The following is a 22,745-nucleotide window of genomic DNA, read 5'->3' on the forward strand; positions in this document are numbered from 1 at the left end:
GCATGAATTCTTGAGTTATGGCCATTCTACTGCCATTACTGCATTCTATTGCATCTGTCCATCCGGGGAGAGGGATCCTCCTCTGTTGCTCTCCTGAAGGTTTCTTCCCTTTTTTCCCTGTCAAAGGTTATTTTTGGGGAGTTTTTCCTGATCCGATGTGAGGTCAAAGGTCAGGGATGTCGTATGTGTACAGATTGTAAAGCCCTCTGAGGCAAATTTGTAATTTGTGATATTGGGCTATACAAAATAAACTGAATTGAATTGAATTACTGTGACCTTGAACTCTGACCTCCAAATTATAATTAGTTCATCTTTCAGTGGAAGTTTGTGCCACATTTGAAGGAGTTCGCTCCAGGTGTTTCTGATTTTTCACATTCACGAGACTGGACCGGACAGACAGACATAAAAAAACTGAAAAATGCTTCTAAATTAAATTGCCTACCCTAGCTTTAACTTAAAATTAAAAAAAACATTTTAAACAGAACATGTAATAAATGACAGATAAAAGGGATTGAGAATGACATTTAGATCAAATTGTTGGGAAAAAAATGTACAAAAGATAAACTCTTACCATTATCTACGAGCCATTGAGAATGCTCCAAATCTCTTACACCGCACACCTAATGTTGTTATAATTATTAACGTAACAATTTGTTCATTATAAAACACACACACACACACATTTATAATCCAGACAGGATTTGATCATTTTATTCCAAGAAAAGTTGTCAAACATATTTACAGCAAAACACGATGCTTTCTCAAACACCGAATGGCTCCTGTCAGCTTCAATAACAAAAATCCCGTTCTTATTGAACAAAACGTACTTTTCTGTACACACTGGAAATATATGCACTAAAAAGAGAAAAGATGTTCCACACGATTGTGTCTGTACGGTGTTTACGGTGAGGCAGTGGGACATTTTGCATAGTGTTAAGTGTCTTTCAAGTGGAATCATTACTAGTTTTAAGAGAGCTAAATGAAACGGCTCAGAGAAACAAAGACAGTGACAACAGGGGAGGTGGACAGTGTGAAGCAGATGTTAAGATCCTCAGCTAGCTTATCACCACAGCAATGCCATATCCAGTTTGACCTGTTACCTATTTGACTTTGGGGTGAACCGCCCCTTTAAACCTGCTGAGTCACTGAACTGTGGTCTGTGTTTGAGAGTAAAGGCCAGCAGAGCTGTGTAGGTCCAGAACATACAGAAACCTTCTTGTCAGACTCACTGCTATACTTCTAACCGCTCTCTGCTCGTTTCAATTATTCTGTGCATTTGGAACTTTTGCATTTTGTTCTTTGCATCTAACCCGGTTGCTTCAAGTACCATCATGTGGATCAGCAACTAACCGAACGTGTTCCACGCAGCGTGACGTGAGAGCTCGAAGCACTTCAGTAAAGACAGGAAGGAAGTCGAGGGGACAGTCAGGATGCGGCTGCTCTGTGGGGATTATTTCCACATGGCAAATGTGGAAATAATCCGAATCAGACGGCCATTAACCACTGTTCATATCACACCAATCAGAACCCTTCAAACTCTCAAGGTGGAGTACAGATCAATGTCTCACTATCTCTTCATGAGGATTGCAGGTTACCCATTGACTTTACATTGTATTGTACTCCACTCCTAAAACGTCACTCAACCTTAATGTAAAAGGAAGAACAACAACAACCAAACATTTAGTACAAAGTTACCAACATAACAGCCATCGGCTGATGGTTTCTTGGTCACACATTAATTTCAATCTAAACGGATATACACCAATTGTATTCAACAGGTGCTCTTTGGATTCAACAGGAACATGAGCACTAAACTAAACTCCCTTGCAGGACATTGTTTGGTTACAGTAGCACAGTGTTGTGTGGAGCCGATACCGGCCTGCTACCTGGAAAAGGTGGCATTGCTATCGAACACGTTCGATACAACATCAGTCACGCTTTTTCTGCCCGCCACAGATTGGAGAAATAACCTTTCATAACTCGAGCGTACATTTGACACGGATACCATTTCTTCCTTCTAGTCACAGTTTCAGTTTGAGCATCGTGAATGCACGTGAGCTTTTTGAGAGGACGGCCACCGGCGGATCGCATTCCCGCTCGACATTATTGAGGCCCCTTGGGGACTGTTGCTAAAAAGTGTGACATCACTAAAAGCCAAATATTCTATTGGTAAATTGCGGGGGTTTTCTGCATAAAGTAAATCTGCGCGAGACATAAGTGTGATTTTTCGTTTGAGTTTTAACTCACCGGATCATTTTAAATCGAGATCAAATCGCACTTGGTGTGAATCATCTTTAAGGCACGGGGTTGTACAGGGCGGCGCAGCAGACTGGTAGCGTCGTGTGGTTCACATACCGTCATCAGCAAAGTGACGCTGTGACCTCAAGGTGCTGGTACAGTCCAGTACGTTACCTTCACATTACACGTGTTAAAGGAAGAGCAGGCCTACTCTGGGGCTGTTGGGGACAAACATCGACAAATATAAAACAACGCATGTCATAAACCTGGCCGTCGCATCCATCATCCACCCGTTAAATGTCCTCAGCTCCGCCTGGAACGACCTGAAGTGCACTGCTGTGGTCTGGTTTTGCATACGGTTCCTATCCCAGGTTTTTGGAATCATTGGCCGGTCCATCGCTTCCCGCTCAAGTCATGACTGTGGATTCTTCACAATTCAGTTTGTCAGTTTCTTTTGTTTCCATCGGAGTCCACGTCCATGTCGTAAACAAAGCTGCAGGGACACAAAGTACGAACAGGTCAGCATGGAGCAACAAGAAAAGGGTTTGATAACACCGTTGCCTACCATCGGGTTTCTGTGATAGACAATATCTTAATACCTATATTGTATGGTTGACTGGTGGTGCATTCACAAGATAATGTTCACTGATAAATAATCATAGAGTACTGTGCATACAAGGACTGAGTGGGTAAATAGCTTGGCGCTGTGCTCTAATAATAGCCCAGCAGGCTGGCGTGCCACGGCTCACGCTAGCAGCGGTTTGTTGCTCTCCTCACGGGTTGCATAAGCCTCACAGCACATGGCATGAGCACAAGTGGGTCAGCTTAGCAGGAAGCGTGCATGTCGGAGACGGTGAATCAGGGCGGATGTGCTGAATGGACACATGGAAAGTGCTTATGTCACTGCTGAGGATGAGAACTCTGAATTCCTTATATGTTTACAGTGTAATACAGTACACTGTTCACAATATGGTCCTATTGGAAGGGGGAAAGTATCCTGGCATGCTAAAAGCCAGGCCGGGGATGAGTCAGAGAACCCTGTTCTGTTTACCATCGGCTTCTGAAATCTGTGGTTGACCAGCCAATGAGTCTGTGGTGCCCCGAGGTGAAATCTCTGTTGTGGATCTAATTCTTCAGCACTCAGCAGTTTTTAGTTTTAGTTTTGCGAGAGCAGCTGTGAGGGAACGTTGTATTCGTGTTTAAGGACCTCGCATACCTGACTACACGCCTCACCATAGATAATAATGGGTTACGTGACTCCACAGCAGCAGTGCAAACGAAATATCATTGTTATATTCGGAATTTCTACAGTGAACGAAAGACCAGGAGTTATTGGGATTAATCCTTCAGTAAATGTTTGCCACTACGACCCGCTCTTCAGCAACACTTTGATAAGAGGAAAGTCTTCCTTTAGAAGACTGATCTGTTTGCTGCTCTGCTTTCCACCAAAGTGTAGCTGGTATTAAAGAGGAGAAAGCAAGCTCCATATCTACTAGTCTGGGACCCAAACTGTCCTTACCTGGAACATTTAGCTATCTTTTGCAGTCAGGCTTTACTTTGGCAGCTCTAAAATGTCTTAATAATTCTGCTGGGAAGTGTCCTGCAAATAACTATGTAATTATATTCTGATGATAGGAAAACCGAAGCAAAGGTCTGAAACATTTGTCAGAGTTTATTGTGCTATTTGGAGGTTGAAAATTGATAACGCATCTACATTTTCCTACAGTGCATAGTTCTTTCCAGAAAATAGACTATACATTTGCAGTTAAAGGTGCACAACACACCGGTGTGTGGAAGAGTTTAAAAGCCTTCTGGTCAAATCATTGTTCTGCTTATCTCCCTGTGGGAGATACTACTGCTCCATCAATAGGAAGGACAAAGAAAACAAGGTGAATGTCGGAGCCCTGCAGATCCTGGACAGACTGAGGCCTGCTGCCTCCTCAGTCAGCCTGCCAGCCATTTGCCGTTGCATAACCCAAACGCAGACTACCTCGTTAAAAAACCAGCAGAGACCGGTATGTTTGGGGAAGTGGTGGGGGCTGGTTTCTTGTGAGCTCAGGATTCGGTTCTCTAACAGCTCTCTATGATAACCAGTTGGAGAGGGAGCGGGTGTGCCGTTTCATCACGAGCCCCGGGTGGTTTTGTGGACCTTGAGGCAAACCAACACATTCCTCTTGGCTGGCATTCACATTTAGAACTCTTCATTATGCCAGTTGAAGGTGTGTGCCTCTCAGCTCTTCTTGATTAAAAAAACGGACAAAGTATTCCCAGCAACTAACAAGGTTGTGCAATACGAAGATCACCTTTAATAACTAGAAGGGCACTCACAACGTCAACGGTTCTAAAGGCGGCAATCAGAGAATTCATATAGCAGCAGACGACTATTGGCTCTTATATATTTCAAGGGTCTTATGACTTTCAGGATTTATGCTTTCTAGTAAAACGGCCACAGAGTGCGTCATTCTGTCATGATCAGTTATCTAGAATAACGCCTGGCAAACTGAACATATTTGTCTAAACACTTTCTGTATATATAGAGTCTTGAAAATAGAGAAATTAGACAAATGAGAAGGTTTTGTACGGTTAAAAAATTAGAACAAAATGTGAACCAGGACAAATATTTGCCACGGCCGAGCCCCGCATTGGTTCAAGGTTTGTTTCTCTGTTTGTTCGTTCCACCATCTGCGCCCCGCGGGTAATCCTGCCATCTTGAAGTTCTTAGGCTCTCATTTAGTCTCGGGACAGAGGGCACAGTCGATGGCGGCGGCGACGGAGCAAATCCGTGAAACCCTAAAGTAATATCGGAGGGAGGGGGGGCCAATCTGTGCCCCCTGCAACAGATGCAGCAAGCGTCTCTTTACATCTATTATTTACAGGTCAAAGTGAACCCTGTCAGCTGTGGGGCAACCGCTCAAATATTAGGAGCTGTCGATAGAACATTGTACTAGAGTATTGAAGACAATCCGCCGCGAGGCCCAAATACGGCGCCAGCAGTGGCTTGGGATGCTCAGCCTGTGATAGATGGCACACTGTGAGGAGATTAACACGGTGTAAAGAGCTTACAGCCCATTAGGTGCAACACAGGCACCATGAATGGGGACAGCGGAGTGGAAAAGATGAGGATCCATGTTATTCCAGAGCACCGTGGGATGACGGGGTTTCCTGGACAGTGTAGGGTGATAGAAGGCTCCAGAGTTTTGTTTTTTTTATGAACAAATTACATAAAAAACTTTTGGCTCACACGCTTCCTTTTGTATAAACACAAAGATGCGCTCCACCAGAACTCGTTCTGGCAGTTCTCTCTCTCTCTGAACCCTGAGGGCCTGAAAGAAAATATTTACAACCTCCTCAGCCACTGAATGCTCACTTTTACAACAAGGTTGCATAAGAACGCCAATGCGCTCATAACTCCTACTCCCAAAAACATATAAAAGGTGGCCTGCCTCTGGCGTTTCTCCGCCCCTCTTTAATAACCCCTGCCTAACTGAGACAACGCAGAACATAGTGTACCCGGCCTTCAAACCGCGGTCCAAGCTACTCCATTTCCTTTAGGGGAGCAGCAGCAGCATCCTCACACACCCCGCTGTCTTTTGTCTACGTGTTCACATAAGATGGCAGACTCGTGCAAAGAGAAAATTCCTCAACTGTGTTTGAAGGCCTCAGTGTGTTTGTTACAGTGGGGAAGCTCATGCGTGCAGTGCGAGGACAACACCCTGACAATGCCCCGACTTGCAAAAAGCCTGTCCGTGCCACCGGTGGAATCAAAAAGGATTCCCAGAGTGAGGACTGTGTACACGTGTGGTACCGGGGCTTACAGTACCCTGGCCTGGTTTAGACAGAGGCTGCACGAAGCTGGCAGACAGCGAGAGGACAAAATGTTCCAGAAGCAAGCCTCCATAAGCCCTGAACCAGAAGCGGCACTCTCATTGTCCAGCAGTGAGAGGGGGGGGGGGGGGGGCAAGGAGTAGGGGTGAGATAGATGGGCAGGGGGCAGTCACACAAAACAGATAGTGACGATATGATGCTGAAAATTATATCATGTTATTTTAACATGTCATTACACTTTCCCCATTCCTGATGCAGGTCATTAAATATTTAGTATTTATATTCAGTTGTAACAAAACGTTTTTTTTTTTTAAAGCAGCACTACCACAAGAAGGGAATCACACGTCGTCACTCCTACTTACTGAAAATAAAATGTTATGGTCGGTCAGGCTGAAATACAAATAATTAAATAACCGCAATGACGGCAGAGAACTGGTGTAAACAAACCGCCCTTGAGATTTGCTTACGTTTGTACTTTTTAAAACAGAAAACCTAGAATTTATATTTACGGATAGATATAATATAATAGATGTAGTGGGAATGGCATACAATAAAGCCAAGAGTCAGCTGCCACCTCATTTAGGTTATGAAGTGTAATGTGGAGGTTTAGGTTTAGAACGAATATTTCTAAAAGAAAATATTTTTGGGTAAGTTTTCACAACCAGTCAGTTTAAGATAAGATATGCTTCACTATGTTTGCACTGAAAAACAAAGCTTTGATCACAGCATCATTCTTTTTCGTCTTCATTCTTTTATCTAAAATAGAGACGACTGACCATCATCTCACAGAATGTACTGAAAAGTTCCAAAAGTAAAGTACTCATTAAGTACATGCAAAATGGCACATGTCAGACAAATATATATATATATATATATCCTATTATTGGATTTTAATGATGCGTTTATCACTTTAATGTTGTTGCTGGTAAAGGTTGTATTGTAATTACTGGTTAGTTAGTTACTTTGCAGATTTAGACTGACAATACATAATATAAAGCTGTCAAATAAATGTAGTGAGGTAAAAACTACGATATTTGCTTCTGAAATGTTGAGTTTAAAGTAGTATGAAATAAAAATAGTCAGTAAATTTGTACCCGGGGTAGAGTGCTTGAGTAAATGTACTTAGTTACTTTCCACCACTGGAAAGTTGAGAGGCGCCGTGAAGTTAGCTAAATAACGCTAGCTAGTTTAGCTAGCGTTAATGAGGTAGCGTTGGAACAACAACAACAACAACAACAACAACAACTAATGCTGATGAGCATGTTGGCATTAGCTATTGGCATGTCATTGACGACGACACGCTCGACTCGCCAGTGATGCGAGTATCTTTAGCTGAACACTCGGTAAACCAGCTCCCGACAGCTCTCTCGCCTCTAACCCCCCCCCCCCCCGTCCCGTCCCACTCTCCCTCCTCTTGCATAACATGCAACATCCCATCATGCCGCACAAGAACAAAGCCGATCTGCAGCAACACCCTCAGTCTACTCTGCTGACAGCTGGGAGTTGTTACGTCACAGGGCGATCTGGCAGGGTCGTCTGGGGGGGGCTTGAAGTAAGGGGTTAACAGATAATGAGCACAGGATTGGAGAGGTAATGGTCAAACAAACGCAGACTTAGCTCCAGTCAATGGTGGGTTCAGGTTCAAACAAACAGACGGGCGGTTTTGGGTCACTGAACATCCACTCAGCGGCTGATTGATGTGCGACAAGGAGTTTACGCTCTAAATAGCAAACTGAGACAATTAACATCTTACGGGGACACTTGGGCAGTGTAGCAGAAACAAAGTTAGTTGGGGGGGGGGGGAATCTTCCAAAATATGTACCTCTTTAGAAAGTGGGTGAGGCTAGGTCCTGATTAAGTAAAAGTTATAAATATTTACCCCCCAAAAAATCTGCGCGCCGACATTCTGTTGGAGCATTTCCAAAAACTGTACTGAAAATATTTGGTCACAATATGAAAAGAAATCATCCACTGTATGTATATGTAAATGGTAAATAGACCTGTAATTGTACAGTGCTTTTTCATTAATGATTTCTAGCCGCTGATCCCTGAGGAGAGCTAGAAACGCTAACGTCCATTGGGTTATACTATGATGCGTGCAAGCTATATTCGGTAATACTTAGTATATGTCAACATATATAAGCAACATTAATGCAGTGATGGTGTTCTAATCCAACATGGAAACATGCAAATCAACGAAGAAGCAAGCAGTAGCTTGTGATGCACCCGTCGAAAGTGGCTTCCAATCAACGTGAAAAGGACAAAGACATCACAGGAGGAAGTGACTTGTGAGGCAGTCGACATTGTGATGGGAAGCGACGTCAGAATTCAGCGTTAGAATTCTTAACAAATTGTTAGATGTGTTAATATAAACCCAAAAAACGTCATGTGCTGTTGTGCGGTGCCGACGATCCCTCGCTGTTAATAAATGCATCTCTGCCAATAGCTCATTGTTCTCAGCGTGTGTCTCTCTCACACCCTGACTGTATTTGATTTTAAGCCAAGCTGTTGCCCCAGGCTCGGGTTGTACCCGGCTCGAGTCCTCCTCCCTTCCGCCTACATCAATAGCTGTACTCATACGCCGCCCTCACGCCATCCCTCCTCCCTTCCACAAAACCTCATGTGAGCTACCTTCCACTTGACTCATCTTGTTATCCCTATCAATAGCACGGTTTTGTGTGTTCACTTGTTATAAAATTAGCCGATGTCAGCACCCTGGTTACCAACAACCAGTGTTCCCTTTATCTAAGATTGGTGAGATAATATGTAAAAGACAATCTAGTTCCTCTGTCTCCTTTTAGTGCTCCCAACGACACTTTGAAGATTCCACTGCGCCTGAAGGAAAAACGACCAATCAGAGTCGAGGAGTGTCTAACGAAGTGTCACTGCTCATGAACGCTGATCAAACTGTCAAACCAGGCAGTGCAAATCAAATATGAATCAACATTCTTAAACATATTGTAATAACTGGTTAGCTGCAAATTAGAAAGTTGGAGATTCTGCTGCCACGTTCAAAACAGTCAAACCAAAACCAAGCTCCTCCCACCGACCGGAGGAAACCTTTTCATTTTGAAGATTACAGTAACTGAAATATGTTTCTGAAAACATTTGAGGCAAGATATAGACAATGCAGAAACATAATCTTGATTAATATTTAATCAGCGTTGCAGTAGTTTGACAGTTTGATTGGAGTTGACAAACAGTGATTGACAGCTGCGTCTCCTCGGCTATGATTGGTTGTTTTGCTTCGGGCCCGGTGGAATCTTTCAAACTAAAAAGAGGCAGAGAAACTCGCTTTTTTCAAAGATAATTAAAAGGCAGGTTTGAGCAAAATATGACAAAAAGTACTTTTTTTTAATCAAGGTTACCAACTGCAGCTTTAAAGAGAGCATTCCTAGGAACACTGATGTCAAGCTTACCTGGGAAGGAAAGGGGTCCCTTCTTTGAGGAGAGGTTTTGGGAAGGTGGGCGCCGTCACGCAGCACACGTGACTTGGCCCATCCGCACCTCCAGCTGGAAGGCGTCCGGTCGGTCCTGAGGGTTGACTGCAAGCATGTCCTGGAGGAGTTTCTTCAGCCCCTCAGACATGGAGCTCCTGGCCTTTTGAGGGATGTGGAGAACCATCTTGGGGTTCTCCAACAGAGCCTCCCCGACGGGTACAATCTCTGTGCCCTGCCGTATGTAGGTGCCCAGCAGTTCGCGCTTGGACTCTGCGTCGATGAAGGTGATCCGCTCGATCATCGCCCAAATGATGATGCCCAGGGCGAAGATGTCGGCCTTGGCCGTGTAGTGGCCCTCCCACACCTCGGGGGCCATGTAGAAGTCAGAGCCACAAGCCGACGACAACCAGAACTTGTTTATGTTGATGATGTTGTTCTGGTTGCTGCCTCTGCCGCCCGCCCCCGCTGCGGGGCGTTCCTCGCTGTTCTTGGAGTTGAGGCCCGCGCAAACTTTACTGAGGCCGAAGTCGGCCACTTTGAGAACGGGCGAGCCGGATTTCTGCGAGATGAGGATGTTGTCTGGCTTCAGGTCCCGGTGGACGATGTTGTTCTTGTGCAGGAATGCCACGGCGCTCGTCAACTGGCGCATAAAGCTCCGGTTGGTCTGGGGGTCGGGCCGACGGGACAAGATGTACTGGTTGAGGTCCCCGCCCTCGCAGAACTCCATAACGAACCAGAGGTAGCACGGCTCCTCTGGGTGACCCAGGATGCGCTCCCCTGCAGCAGGCAGAATGGACACATATGACCTGATTAGTGAGACATTCAAACTGTGATGTTTGAAGAGAAACAGTAACTTTGGTGATGTGGTTCTCATCCTGACAAAAAACAATGCTACTTTAAAGAGAGTCGCCTGTGTGACTACATTTCAACCCGGTTGAAATGGTCAACCTTTTCTATTAAACACTAAAGGGGAACCCTGATGGTAACACTGTAAGATAATGGTCATTATACTGTATCTGCAATAAGCTGATATCAGCTGATCAATCAGCCTGGACGCTGGGGATTTTTCTCACACATCAATTCTTTAATATATAAAATATAGCTTTGAGGTAACAGTGAAACTCGGCTTTCAAATGTCCAAACAGCATTTCGTGCCCCCTCACTGCCCTACTGATCACTCTGTATTGCTGTTGACTTTGCTCTACACATTAGAAACTAGGTCAAACAGATGAAAACAAACAGGTAAGAGGGCAAAAAGAAACCAATCCTTTGAGTTGTTAATCCTACAACCATTTTATGGCCACGAAAGGATGGTGGGCTCAAGATTAAGGTTTCATTTCAAGAGCCCAAATGGTGACACTTATGTAACAACCAGGCTATTAAAAGAAGAACAAAGACAAAGACCGTACAGATTCACTTAGAACTTGTTTTTTTTTTTTTACTGCACAGGTCCACATTGGCATTTAAGTTTTGTAAATTTGAAATCCTTTGAAGATATATTCACCGGCTTCTATTACAATAACAAAGGAAGAGGGAAGTAGGTCAAAATGGATCGGTGACAACCATGACACAAATTTATTTAGGGGGGGGTTAAGAGAAAAAAGAAAAAAGCACCGTTCATCAAATAAATCCGCACCATTTCATTGTAACGTCCCACATGGCACTTTAACGTCATTGTTTAGTGTCGGGAATGTAACTCGCCAGGCCATGGGCTGCATGCTGCCAAGTAGTACACGGTGTTCTCTACCGGGGGAGACACAGTGTCCTCTCTGTGCCTCCTATAGGCGACGTATAGCGGCGGGCACAGGGGTCCAAAGGGATCAGCAAAACAGACCCCCATATATATATATATATATATATATATATATATATATATATATATATATATATATATATATATATATATATATATATATATATATATATATATATATACACACATACACATGTCCCCACTTTCTAACTGCATTTAGTGAGCTTTAATGAAAGGATGAGCAAAACCACTGCCAATTTATTGTAAATTAATAGACGTGCATTCGGAGTAGGGAGCACTTAAACATATATATTCTTCGCAGCTCCCAAAATGCTGCATTTTTTCGTCATGTGTGGTATTACTGCTATTGCACTGAGGAATAAGTTTGACAGCAGCCCGCATACCTTTGAGCGAGGTCTCCACCAGGCGCAGGTACTGCTTGGACCTCTTGTTCCCATGGCTCATCTTCTGCGCCAGGCCCTTCTTCTGCAGGACGCACTCCTCCAGCTGGACCACGTTCTGGTGCCGGTTCTCGAGGCTCGTCAGCGCCCAGAACTCGGCCAGCGCCAGCTCCACGTTTTCCGGAGCGTCGCACTGGAGCCTCTTCACCGCCACCCTGGCTCCCGTTTTCCGGGCCACGGCCTCGTAAACCACCCCGTAGCTCCCCCGGCCGACCTCCCGCAGCAGGCTGTAGCGCGGAGACACCGCCACGGCGGGCTCCAGCCGGTCGTTCCGGAGGAAGCTAATGGAGAAGCAGTCGTCGTCGTCGTCGTCGTCCTCCTCCTCCACCTCCTCCATGGGCTCCGTACGGTTGTTGTCCTCCACCGTCAGGGAGCGGAGGACTTTGCCCGCCTCCCGCTTCATCTTCACGGCCACGCTCCGCCTGCAGCCCCGCACGCCGCCGCTTACCTGTCTCCTCTTCTTCCCGTCGCAAATATCCATAACTTCTTCTTTGTTGAAAGTAAGCATGAAGGGAGGACGTGTTTATCTCTCATTACTTAAACTCTAAACTAATAAAGTTTGACGTCCTTACGTCTGTCTGGTTGACGTCCGGAGAGGTTACACGCCAGCCTGTCAGCAGCGTGGAGCTTTGTCGCTGTTGGTGACGAACAGTAGGGACCAGTTTACCTTCATAGACAAAATGTCCAAGCTCCCACGGAGAACGGAGGGCGTGGCGTGCTCCTTCAGCCACGCGGTGATTGGCGGTGGGAGGAACCAGCTCCCCAGGCCGAGATCCGGTTTTGGTGAAAAAGGGGTGGGGGAAACAGAGCGCACCGTGCTCGGAGCACGCTACTTTTGTTTTTATTTTGAAATAGGACACCAGTCGTGATAGGGGTACGTTATCACCGCAGAGTTGTGGTTTGAAATGCTTTTCAGAGTAAATTATACAGAGTACGATGGGTAAACAAACACAGAGGGGCGGGTTCACGTGTACACCTTGTGCAGAGACCCGTCATGGGTAAAGTGTGCTCCACCTCCTCCATAGCTTACCACAACATCAGGTGTGACAACAAAACCAAGGTTACAATACTAAGGTTATTATTAGTGCCATCTCAGGAAATTCTAGCAACACAGATACAGTTTTACAAAATATTCGATTAGTTTATAAATGATATAATATATCATTATTATGTTACCTGTCTAGTTATACTGTTTGTAAACTGTACTTACATTTGTATTTCATTGCATCATTTGTAATGCATATATTTATAGTTAACGCCCGGTTGACTGTAAACTCAACCAAGATTGCTAAAACAATTGTGAAATGTACAGTATACGGTATCATATCCAAGACATAAAAGTGGTATACATGTAATGTAGTTCATTTGTGCATACAGTATAGTATAGACATAGATACATAGAGTATAGTATAGACATAGTATAGACATGTGTACTATGAGCATATGTTGACACAAACAAATAATCTTGAATGGCCATTAAATATATGACGCATCATTTTTGCATTTATAAAATAGTAATAGGTCATTCCTTGATTTGAGATCCCAGATGTGTTGAAGAGGCACACCCAGATTAACCTGCACGTCCAGGGGCCAACAGTGTGTTCTGTGCCTCTATTAAAGCCCCCATGTTCACACACTTGGATTGGTCACCTGTTTATTAAAGAGCAACGTATCATCACCTTTTTTTGCTGACCCTCAGTGGTTTAACTTCTCACCTGTCTGCAATGACTTCCAGGTGTACATCGATTCATTGGAGCATAGGCCATCTAAGTCATGTTCTAAATATTTTTGTTCTCTTCTGTTTACTGTTCTTTTTTTAAATTGAGTCGAGGGAAAGTCGAGGGTAAGTCACATCTGTTTCATTTCTATTATATGGGTTTTCTGCTGTATTTTCACAAATTAAAAATTAAAAAAACACAAAAAAGACTAGCAGGGATTTGCTGATTTGAGATGATCAAATTATGAATTGTTAGTGAGCCCCTGGAGTTCACGCTATTCCTTACACCCAAACAAGCCCCGAGGGCCCTTTGCTTTGCTAGCAGGGCTAAAAACCCAGCACTGTCAGACATAAACAAGTCCTGCCTTTGTATTATGCCATCCCATTGTGGTCATTGCCCTGCATACCAGGCTGGCTGGACTGAGAGAGCAGACCATCTATTGTCACAGCTCAGTGGCCAGAAAAGCTTTATTTGTGGCTCTAATCAAAAGGGGAATTCACTGCAATCAGCAGGAATCTGACTGAGGGCACAGCTTCATATACTCTTCACTTTGCAAGGCAATGCATACTCAGTTTATTTATCAAGTGTCACACGGGACTGTCGTAAAACGTATGAACTTCAAACCTTCATTTGGCACAAAAATAACAATATGCAACCATATGTTTTACACAAGAAACTTTCAGTTTACTTAGTACGGGAAACACTACAGGTGAATAGGGTCCATCCTTTAACAAATTGATATCGCCATGCAACTCCCCCGGTTGATTAATACTGACATTAACACAATTATGTTGAACAAATGTTGAACATATTTAAATATGCAAATGAGGCTTTATCTTTTCAAATATGTATTCATTTACATGCATATCCACAACAGAAATGTGAACATTGGATAAAGTGAGGTTCAACATTCTTGTTTCATTTGGTGGTTATGATAGAGTCAATGTTTTTTTCCAGAAGGGATTTGGGATATCTCTTTGTATAACTTGTATAAAGATACTATCAACAGCCATAAACATGTCTGCATGTTTTCAGTAATACATGTTGTATAAATTAGACTATATGAATGATATATTAAAGCTTCAGAATATAGAGAGGAATAAAACTGGAAGGTTTGATGTATGTAAGAGCTACTGAAGTGGAGATCTCTGACTCAGAACCTGAGAAAAAACATATTTAGATAAACCGACTATAGTCTATAAAGTCTATACATTTTGGAAACATTACAGGTGTATAGAGTAACACAAATAAACTAATAGATATTACTATGAACTCCCTTATTTGACAGTCTATTCAGACAATTCCTTTTTGGTATTAAAAGTTTTTCTTAAAGGTTATGTTTGAAATATGTAAATTAGGCATTTTAGTAAATGTAGGAATAATCTACAGATGCACAATTTAGTAAACACCTTTATGTGTATTTTGAATTACATTTTTTCTCTTTCCACTAGTCTGAGAAAAGACATATTTTGGAAAGAAAATAGTCAAAAATCTTGACCAGTGCATGGAAAACAATGTTTTTGTACGTAGCGTCTCAGGTTAAGGTTGAAAGACATAAAAAGATGATATCTTCATAGTATTGATAGTGAGAAGACAGACAGAAAACAAGAGGAGAGCGAGGGGTGAGACATGCCACAAAGGTATGCAGCCAGAACCGATCGAGGATGTTGCCGTTGTGCTGCATGCACATCCACACATCATATCCACGTTGATACGATGTTAATGGACATCCACTTTGTTCAAAGTCAACTTGTAACATGCATTCATATTTACATTATTCATAGAACAGAATATAACAAGCAGGGCTAACTAGCTAGTGCACTCCCTCTCGTTGTCAGGAGGCACCAAATGTCAAATTGTATAACGTTCTATAAATCTTGTTACTTCTTTTGTCAATGTACGAAGTTAGCATTTGCACTTTGCTGAGCTAACGTTAGCTAGCAATATCTCAGCCGAGACGTGGTGCATTCATTGCCAGATGAAACCGCTAACGTCATAAAAAATCCTTGTGTAGGTGTAAAGGAAACAGACAGGGAGCGATGGCCTCTTTAGCTTAACCGCTGTCATGATGGACATGCTAGCTAATAATACAGGCTGGATGGTGAGTATGAATGTGAATCAGAAGCAAGCAGGAGGCCTTCTGGCACTTAATCAAGTCCTTTATTTAGCTACCTCTGACCAGGTATTCTCAGAGCCATTGCTTAGTTCATCTGATTATAATTGCAGTCTGGTCGGTGTTAACTATGATCATGTATTATGAGTTAGCCATCTTGAGTTCAGAATAAGAGCCCAAAAACAAGGAAAACATCGCATAAGGTGATGAGACTACAGCCGAGAGCAGTTTGTGGTTTCATGTACAGAGACACAAATTGCTGATTTATTTTTAGATTTTTCGAGGTAACATTAAGTTACAAAATCAAAGTTAGGTTTAGGAAAAAGGTCATAGTTGGGCTTAAATATGTAAAAATATGTTGGGCAACAAAACCACTGACGTTTATTAAAACCGCTACAAAAGTTACGTTGAGGCAACAAATCAACGACACTTGTTGCATCGCTCTCGCTGTTGAAAGTCCTGAGTTTGTAAATCCATACCTTTCCCCTCCCACCTTTCTTAACTGGTCTTTTTAAATATTTAATTGCTGACCTTTTCACAGTCACGTGGATGTGTGTAATTTGTGCGTCCACCACAAAAAGGGATTCCAACGTACTTCCCATTAGCATCGAGCGACACAATAAAAACGGATTTCTGTCCATATAAAAACAATAGATTGTATTTTGTGACTACTTCAGCAGCCGCCATGATACTCTTCATAACTCTTGTCCCATTTATGGTCTGTTAAACTGTAAATTCATCAAATTCAGTGCCTCATGCTACTGTTCAAGTTACTGCAGCTGTCATATCTGTCGACCCTGTATCAAAGCTTAAAGCTTAAAATTATATAGCAGGTCGACTTAAGCTCAGACCTGGGAGTAAAGTTACACTTTAAAGTGGAACAAGTAAAACCACTCAATGCTCAATTCAATATTACTCAATATTATTAGATTATTATTACGAATAAATTAATGTGTACGTATTACTGTAAGTGGAGCTAATTTTGACTCAATGAAGCCCGATGGAAAGTGATCGCAAACCAATCACTGCCATCATTATTCTTGCTGTCCACGCCTCCTGACGTGCAGAAAGACGTCTAAGAATCTAATCTAATAAAAATAAAAGAGATGCACGAAGCCTGTTTAGATGCAGTAATCCTCTTTTGGACCATTACACATAATGTGAGGCATCTCACTGTAATGAGTTTACAGTCACGGAGACGGTGAGGACCGGAAAAGCATGCAGCCCTGACCTCTTGTGGCTGAGCGGGAATAACATCATGCAGATTGCAATTTACAGAATCGTTTTTCACCTGCTGAGAAATGAGTATCCTGAGAAAGCATCAAAAGAAGGATGAGCCTAATTTTGAACGACCTCCTCCACATGTCTGGCCTTCACCCTTGTCGGAGATGACGCTCTGGAGAACGCACTGAAGTACTTTTATGAAAATGATCAGATTTGAAAGTGTTTGAGTCGCCGTATGATGCCAATGTTTTCATACAGAATTTTGTTGTAAACATCAATGATTCATGTAAAACCCTTCTATCCGTATCTGAAAGAGAGCGCCATGAGAATTGGAGCAACGTGATAGTGCTCAAGAAGAGGTGTGTGTGTGTGCAGAGAGAGACACCGTCATCATCAAGTGGAGGTGGATATTCATGCTCCATTCTCGTGTGTGTGTGTGTGTGTGTGTGTGTGTGTGTGTGTCTGTGTGTGTGTATGTGTGTGTGTGTGTGGCTCTGACCCTTGCCTGCAGAGGTTTTGTGTTAGACCAGAGTTCTGGCTGTATTATTTTGCCTGTTCCGCTCCCGGATAAATAGCTTTCACAAGTTTCAGGGACATTTACTTTAGCTTCTGACTCACAACCACATCTCTTTGCCCGGTGTTACCACGGCAACGGGAAGTCCAATACCGCTGAGGTAGAACTGCACGGATGGAGATATGGTGGTGCTATTGGTGCATGTCTTTTGTCTTGGTGAGTTGTATTATCTGGAGGTGATACAGCTCTCTGATGAATGTCTTTGTTTTTTAAGTCTGAGTTTTTTATTCTCAATGTTTTCAACTCCATGTTGATTTAATTATTACCCACTGTACACAAGATGACATAACCACATCAAATATTACACAAAGAGTACAGTAATATAGTACAATAATTGTTTGGATTTTTGATGTGTGAATATGGACAGACATGGGACTCACAAGGATATAAAACACGACGATGGACCATTGTGAGCCTTAGTTCTGTTAGAAATGTATTCAAAGTTCATATTATTTATTTCCATTTGGGCTGAATACACTGCAATGCACAGAGACAGCAGAATAGAGGGATTAAAGACTATTGGGGAGGTGTAGGGGATTAGACAAAGGTGAGCTCCTAGAGAGGAGGGCCTCGATGCCGCAATAGCATCAGTTACACTGGAGAGTAAATCTTCACTGACAGAAGAGCAAACAACGGCACTGAAGGCTTCTCTTGATAGAAAAGCTGTCTCCGCTCTTCTCCCGACGGTCACCAACCAAGTGGTGTGTCTGGTTCAATATGATCAATACAAAAAAACACTAAATAACAATTAAATTACTTCATAAGCGATTTGTGTGGTTATGATTGTAAAATCTCAGAAATGCTAAATTTGAAAGACCTCTTATTAAACTCATATTTGTTATTGTATAGTAGTAACACTACTATTTGTAGAATTGTCGATACTAAAAATGGGTCTTGAATGTGGCTTTCGGGCTTGTTGCAGTGACCTTATTCTCTTCCATGACTGACACCGTACTACGTCACACAGGAGGAAATCAGAGGTGTGGAATCCTGTGGCATCCGATAACACAGGACTTCACGGGTTTCACTCCAACCAACCAGGCCAACAGCTCCTGGTGAGAAACATATCTTTATCCAGACAGGAAGCTGCTGTACTGTTTGATTTGGATAACCGGTCAACAACTGCTGCCTCCTGCAATTTCCCAGTAATATTTATTATTTCTTTTGACTGAATTAGCTTATTACATGGCACGATGAAGCTCCGTTTGAGTTAAATAATTGAGGACTGCTTTAATTTGATACTTTCAATAATATAATCATGTTAGTTTCAATGCTTTCTTGTTCTGGATTCCTGATTCTGAGTGTTATCGTCCTACTTTAGTGCTGTGCATGTGTGTCAAAGTCCCAGTCAGTAGCACAAGTGCCACAAGATGACATCAGCTACATGTCACGGAATTTTCCACGACGCGTTCGCGGATTGAAGGCCCTGTTCTCGTTCCACCGTAAACCCTCAAACACCCAGGAAGTAGATTGCGCCTGTGCGCTTCGAATCGTGGAGACCAACAGCTGTTGGGAGGCCCAAGCTGAGGTCATGGCCCCGCCACTGCTTGAACTAGTGCCGTGAGCCGGTCAACGTACCTCGTTAAGGTAAATGGTCTCGCCATGCTCTACAAAACCATCCCCATCTAGAGTTTGTTCACTTTCTTACCAATTTCCTCTTGTCATCACTCCTCCATCCTTACCTCCATGCCTCAGGCTCACAAAAGCTTTCTCAGAACTCAGTGTTCCTCTTTACCAAGAGAAAATCTCAGGGCCTCCATTTCTTTCTTTGCCCTCACAGATACAACACATCATTCTGCTTCTGTCAAAGAAGACAGATGTGTATTATGCCATAGAGCGTCTGTGGAGGGAGATGGTTGGCTTTCAGTTGGCCCTGAGAGTTCAGATCTATCGACTAAAAGGCCTCGCTCTCCATCCTTTGCATTGCATGAGCTGTGCCCCATCGACATGACCGCCAGTCTTTGGGGGGCAAGAATGGTCTAGGAAGTCAATACTCATCCGTTCCGGTTACATGGCAGTCACAAATAAAAGTTGATCTTGTTCTCAAGCCATCATGCAGTTCATGTGCAGACCCGTGCTACCCGTTCATTCTCGCTGGCTGCCGGTAAGTCTGCACCACAACAGCATCGCTGACTCACTGTCCTGCTTCTCATTTCAGAAATGTGGACTCTTGGACCTGGAGTCAGACGTTCATCTCTGACCAGTCCCACCGTGTTCAACCACAATATTCAACCAGCTCTACAGCTGGATAAGCTTTCAAATGCCTCCGAGCCATCCTCAATGGCTGCCCGCCGCACTCTCTCAACCTAACTGGCTGCAATTATTTTAAAGGCATATCACACCACATACCAGCTGCCCTTTCCTTGTCAACACCCACACTCTCTCCATTCTGAAAATTATCTCCGCTATCATCCCAACATGTTCTCAGTCTAAGTCTAGTGTCCATCTACCTCCCATTCCCACGTCTCCATGCAATATTTTCCGGGGGAGAGAGAGAGAGAGGGGAGGTGACCTTGGGTTGGATTTGAACCGCAGCCTGAGTACATGGGGCGCCCACTCTTTCTTACCAGTGTAGGGAGACGCATCCATTCATCCATCGTCAACATCATATACTCGTCATTTTATTCACAGTCCAAGATGAGAAGAGGACACCCTTTGTGGTGCGTACTATATTCATGGCTTGAATGGTTTGAAGAGATTCAGCTAGTGTACAGATTCAGTGAGCATTAGTGGCGTTAGTGCGTGTATATTTGACCTTTTGACTGCAGCCGGGCAAGCTGTTTCCCCCTACTTCCATTATTTATGCTAAGCTAGGCTAAACACGTCCTGACTCCAGCTCTATACTTTACACACAGACATGAGATTGAGATCCATCTAAATATCTCGCTTATAATTAAAGGCGGACGACCATGTTTCCCAAAATGTTGAACCACTCTTATAAATGGCAATTTATATTCATTAATATCATTTTTTCCCTGCTGGCTTGTTTACAACATGTCTGCTGTGTGACTGATAGTCAATTATGCTGTAATGTTCCCTTAAAGAAAAGATATTTAAAAAGGAAAATCAAGAGTTCAAGAGGTCAAAGATGCCCTGTTCCTGAGGATGTTAAGGGAGCCCTCACTGTTGGGGACCTCCACTGAGAAGGATGATAGTCCGACAACAACAACAGTTTATTTTCACTTTAACAGCGTGGAATGTGTTTGACGGTGACCTTTAATGGGGTCCCACACTAAAATAGCCAGCATAACATGCAGCAGAAGTCCTGCTGCTCGGCATCCGGCAGGGATGTCTGTGTGGTCGGGATTCAGTGTACAGGGAGAAGAGGTCAGTGTTGCAGGAGAGGAAATGACAAAATGCTTTTAGGCTCCTTGCAGGGCGCCTGAACGACACGCTGCGTCAGAGCAGCACAAAGGAAGTGTGGGAAGTCAAGCAGGTGACTGTCTGATGCATAATTTATTAGTGAGTCTCACAATAATGGAAACTCTGCATTATCTTCCTCAAATATGCGACAGGATAAACAGGGGAGGCGGATGTGAATGGGAAGGTGAATTGTCTTTATGGTGTCTTTATGGAATGGCATTAGAAATATATTCCCCCTAGGACATGATTGAGCACTTTTGTATACATAAAGCCTTCTGTTGCTACATTTTTAACTTAATTCAATTCAATTCAGTTTATTTTGTATAGCCCCAAATCACAAATTACAAATTATCCTCAGAGGGCTTTACAATCTGTACACATACGACATCCCTGACCTTTGACCTCATATCGGATGAGGAAAAACTCCCCAAAAATAACCTTTCACAGGGAAAAAAGGGAAGAAACCTTCAGGAGAGCAACAGAGGAGGATCCCTCTCCCTGGATGGTCAGAAGCAATAGATGTCATGTGTACAGAATGAATAGCATTACAGAGTTAGATAAACACATTACATGAATATGACAATGTATGAATAGAACTCCAATCCATGAAAAAGAAGGAGGTAGAGAGGAAGGGGGGTGGGGCATCAGCAGGGCCAACGCGAGACCGGCTCACCAGGCATCAGACACCTCCAGGTCCAATGGACCCTATGAGACATGAAGTCACAAAGACTCAATAACCGGTTCCCTTGTGCCATCCATCACACATTTTAACCCCCTGGCAGCAAGACTCTAAGAATATTAAACTCCTCAGTATGTTGTTTATTTCGTTGAGTCCTTTCATATTGGGACTTAGAGACCGCTCTGTCCTGTTTTTTTGGTCTGTCTACATTTCGTAATGTATTTCTGTAATTATTATATTCTGTGTATTTTAATAAAGGGCTGTATCCCACAATAAGGCCTGTTTTTTAGGGCATCGTATTGTCCATGAAGTTGGATTTCTGATTGCACTATATCAATAATATTGCATAAGGACCCTGTCACCATCCACCTCCGCCAGCGTCATTCAAGGCTGATTCAAGGCTGCCTTTTCACACACTTTTGTTTGGTAGAGACCATTTTTGTGTTACGTTTGATTGAACCCTTTCATTCGATCAGCACACAGGTTGTTCTCAGTGTATTATTTAAGCCTAGTCGTCTTGCCAACGAGAATAACATTAACCTTATGACAGTTAATGCTTCTTAATAAGTCACCGGGACTTTGCTGTTGTAAACATTACTGTTGCTGCTCACATTTAGCCTCGTTATATTTTCAATAATCTATATCTAATTAAAGGCCACCAGGTTGACATTAGGAAATGTATTGTTAAATATATACTTCAATATTTGTTCATGCTTGCAATATAGAACAATGTGAGAGCACATTGCAGGTTTGACTCGTATCGTGCAGGCCTTCTTATCACAGTGATGTATGTCAAGGGTTAGTTCTATTGACAAGTTTGGTTTTCTTAAATTATTTGATGCTATAAAGGGGGTGTGACGTCGTGATTGATTGAAGTTACAGTCGCGGAGCCGGAGGCGACCACGTTCTCCCTCCCAACCCGTCAGGTCCCCACGCCTGGCTTGTTACTTACAGTGTACTTGTTGCTCTCCTGAAGGTTTCTTCCCTTTTTTCCCTGTCAAAGGTTATTTTTGGGGAGTTTTTCCTGATTCGATGTGAGGTCCTGGGACAGGGATGTCGTATGTGTACAGATTGTAAAGCCCTCTGAGGCAAATTTGTAATTTGTGATATTGGGCTATACAAAATAAACTGAATTGAATTGAATTGTTATGTAACTTGCGTATGCAGTGTTAGTCAAGTAGGATAATACATACTGTAAAAAAAGTACGGCAAAATAAGTCAACATTGACTTCACGCGGGACATGTACAGTGGTCTCCTCAGTGAAAGTCTGAGTGTAGGACCCAATCATCCTCCCTGATATCGTCCAAAGGCGGACTTTCTGGCTGTTTATAGGTCAGTTTCTCTGAGCTTCTAACA

General features: G+C 43.1%; 1 protein-coding gene across 1 annotated transcript; it reads right to left on the reverse strand.

Moving 5' to 3' along the window:
• Positions 1-679: 679 nt before the first annotated feature.
• On the reverse strand, positions 680-12,433 carry stk35 (serine/threonine kinase 35). Its single transcript, XM_034537792.1, has 3 exons — positions 11,661-12,433; positions 9,483-10,280; positions 680-2,731 (listed from the first exon to the last, which is right to left on the reverse strand). The coding sequence occupies exons 1-2, from the start codon at positions 12,223-12,225 to the stop codon at positions 9,538-9,540; spliced, it is 1,308 nt and encodes a 435-aa protein (XP_034393683.1). The 5' UTR covers positions 12,226-12,433; the 3' UTR covers positions 680-2,731; positions 9,483-9,537.
• Positions 12,434-22,745: the final 10,312 nt, after the last annotated feature.

Source organism: Cyclopterus lumpus, chromosome 7, assembly GCF_009769545.1.
Source record: "Cyclopterus lumpus isolate fCycLum1 chromosome 7, fCycLum1.pri, whole genome shotgun sequence".
Lineage (NCBI taxonomy): Eukaryota > Metazoa > Chordata > Actinopteri > Perciformes > Cyclopteridae > Cyclopterus > Cyclopterus lumpus.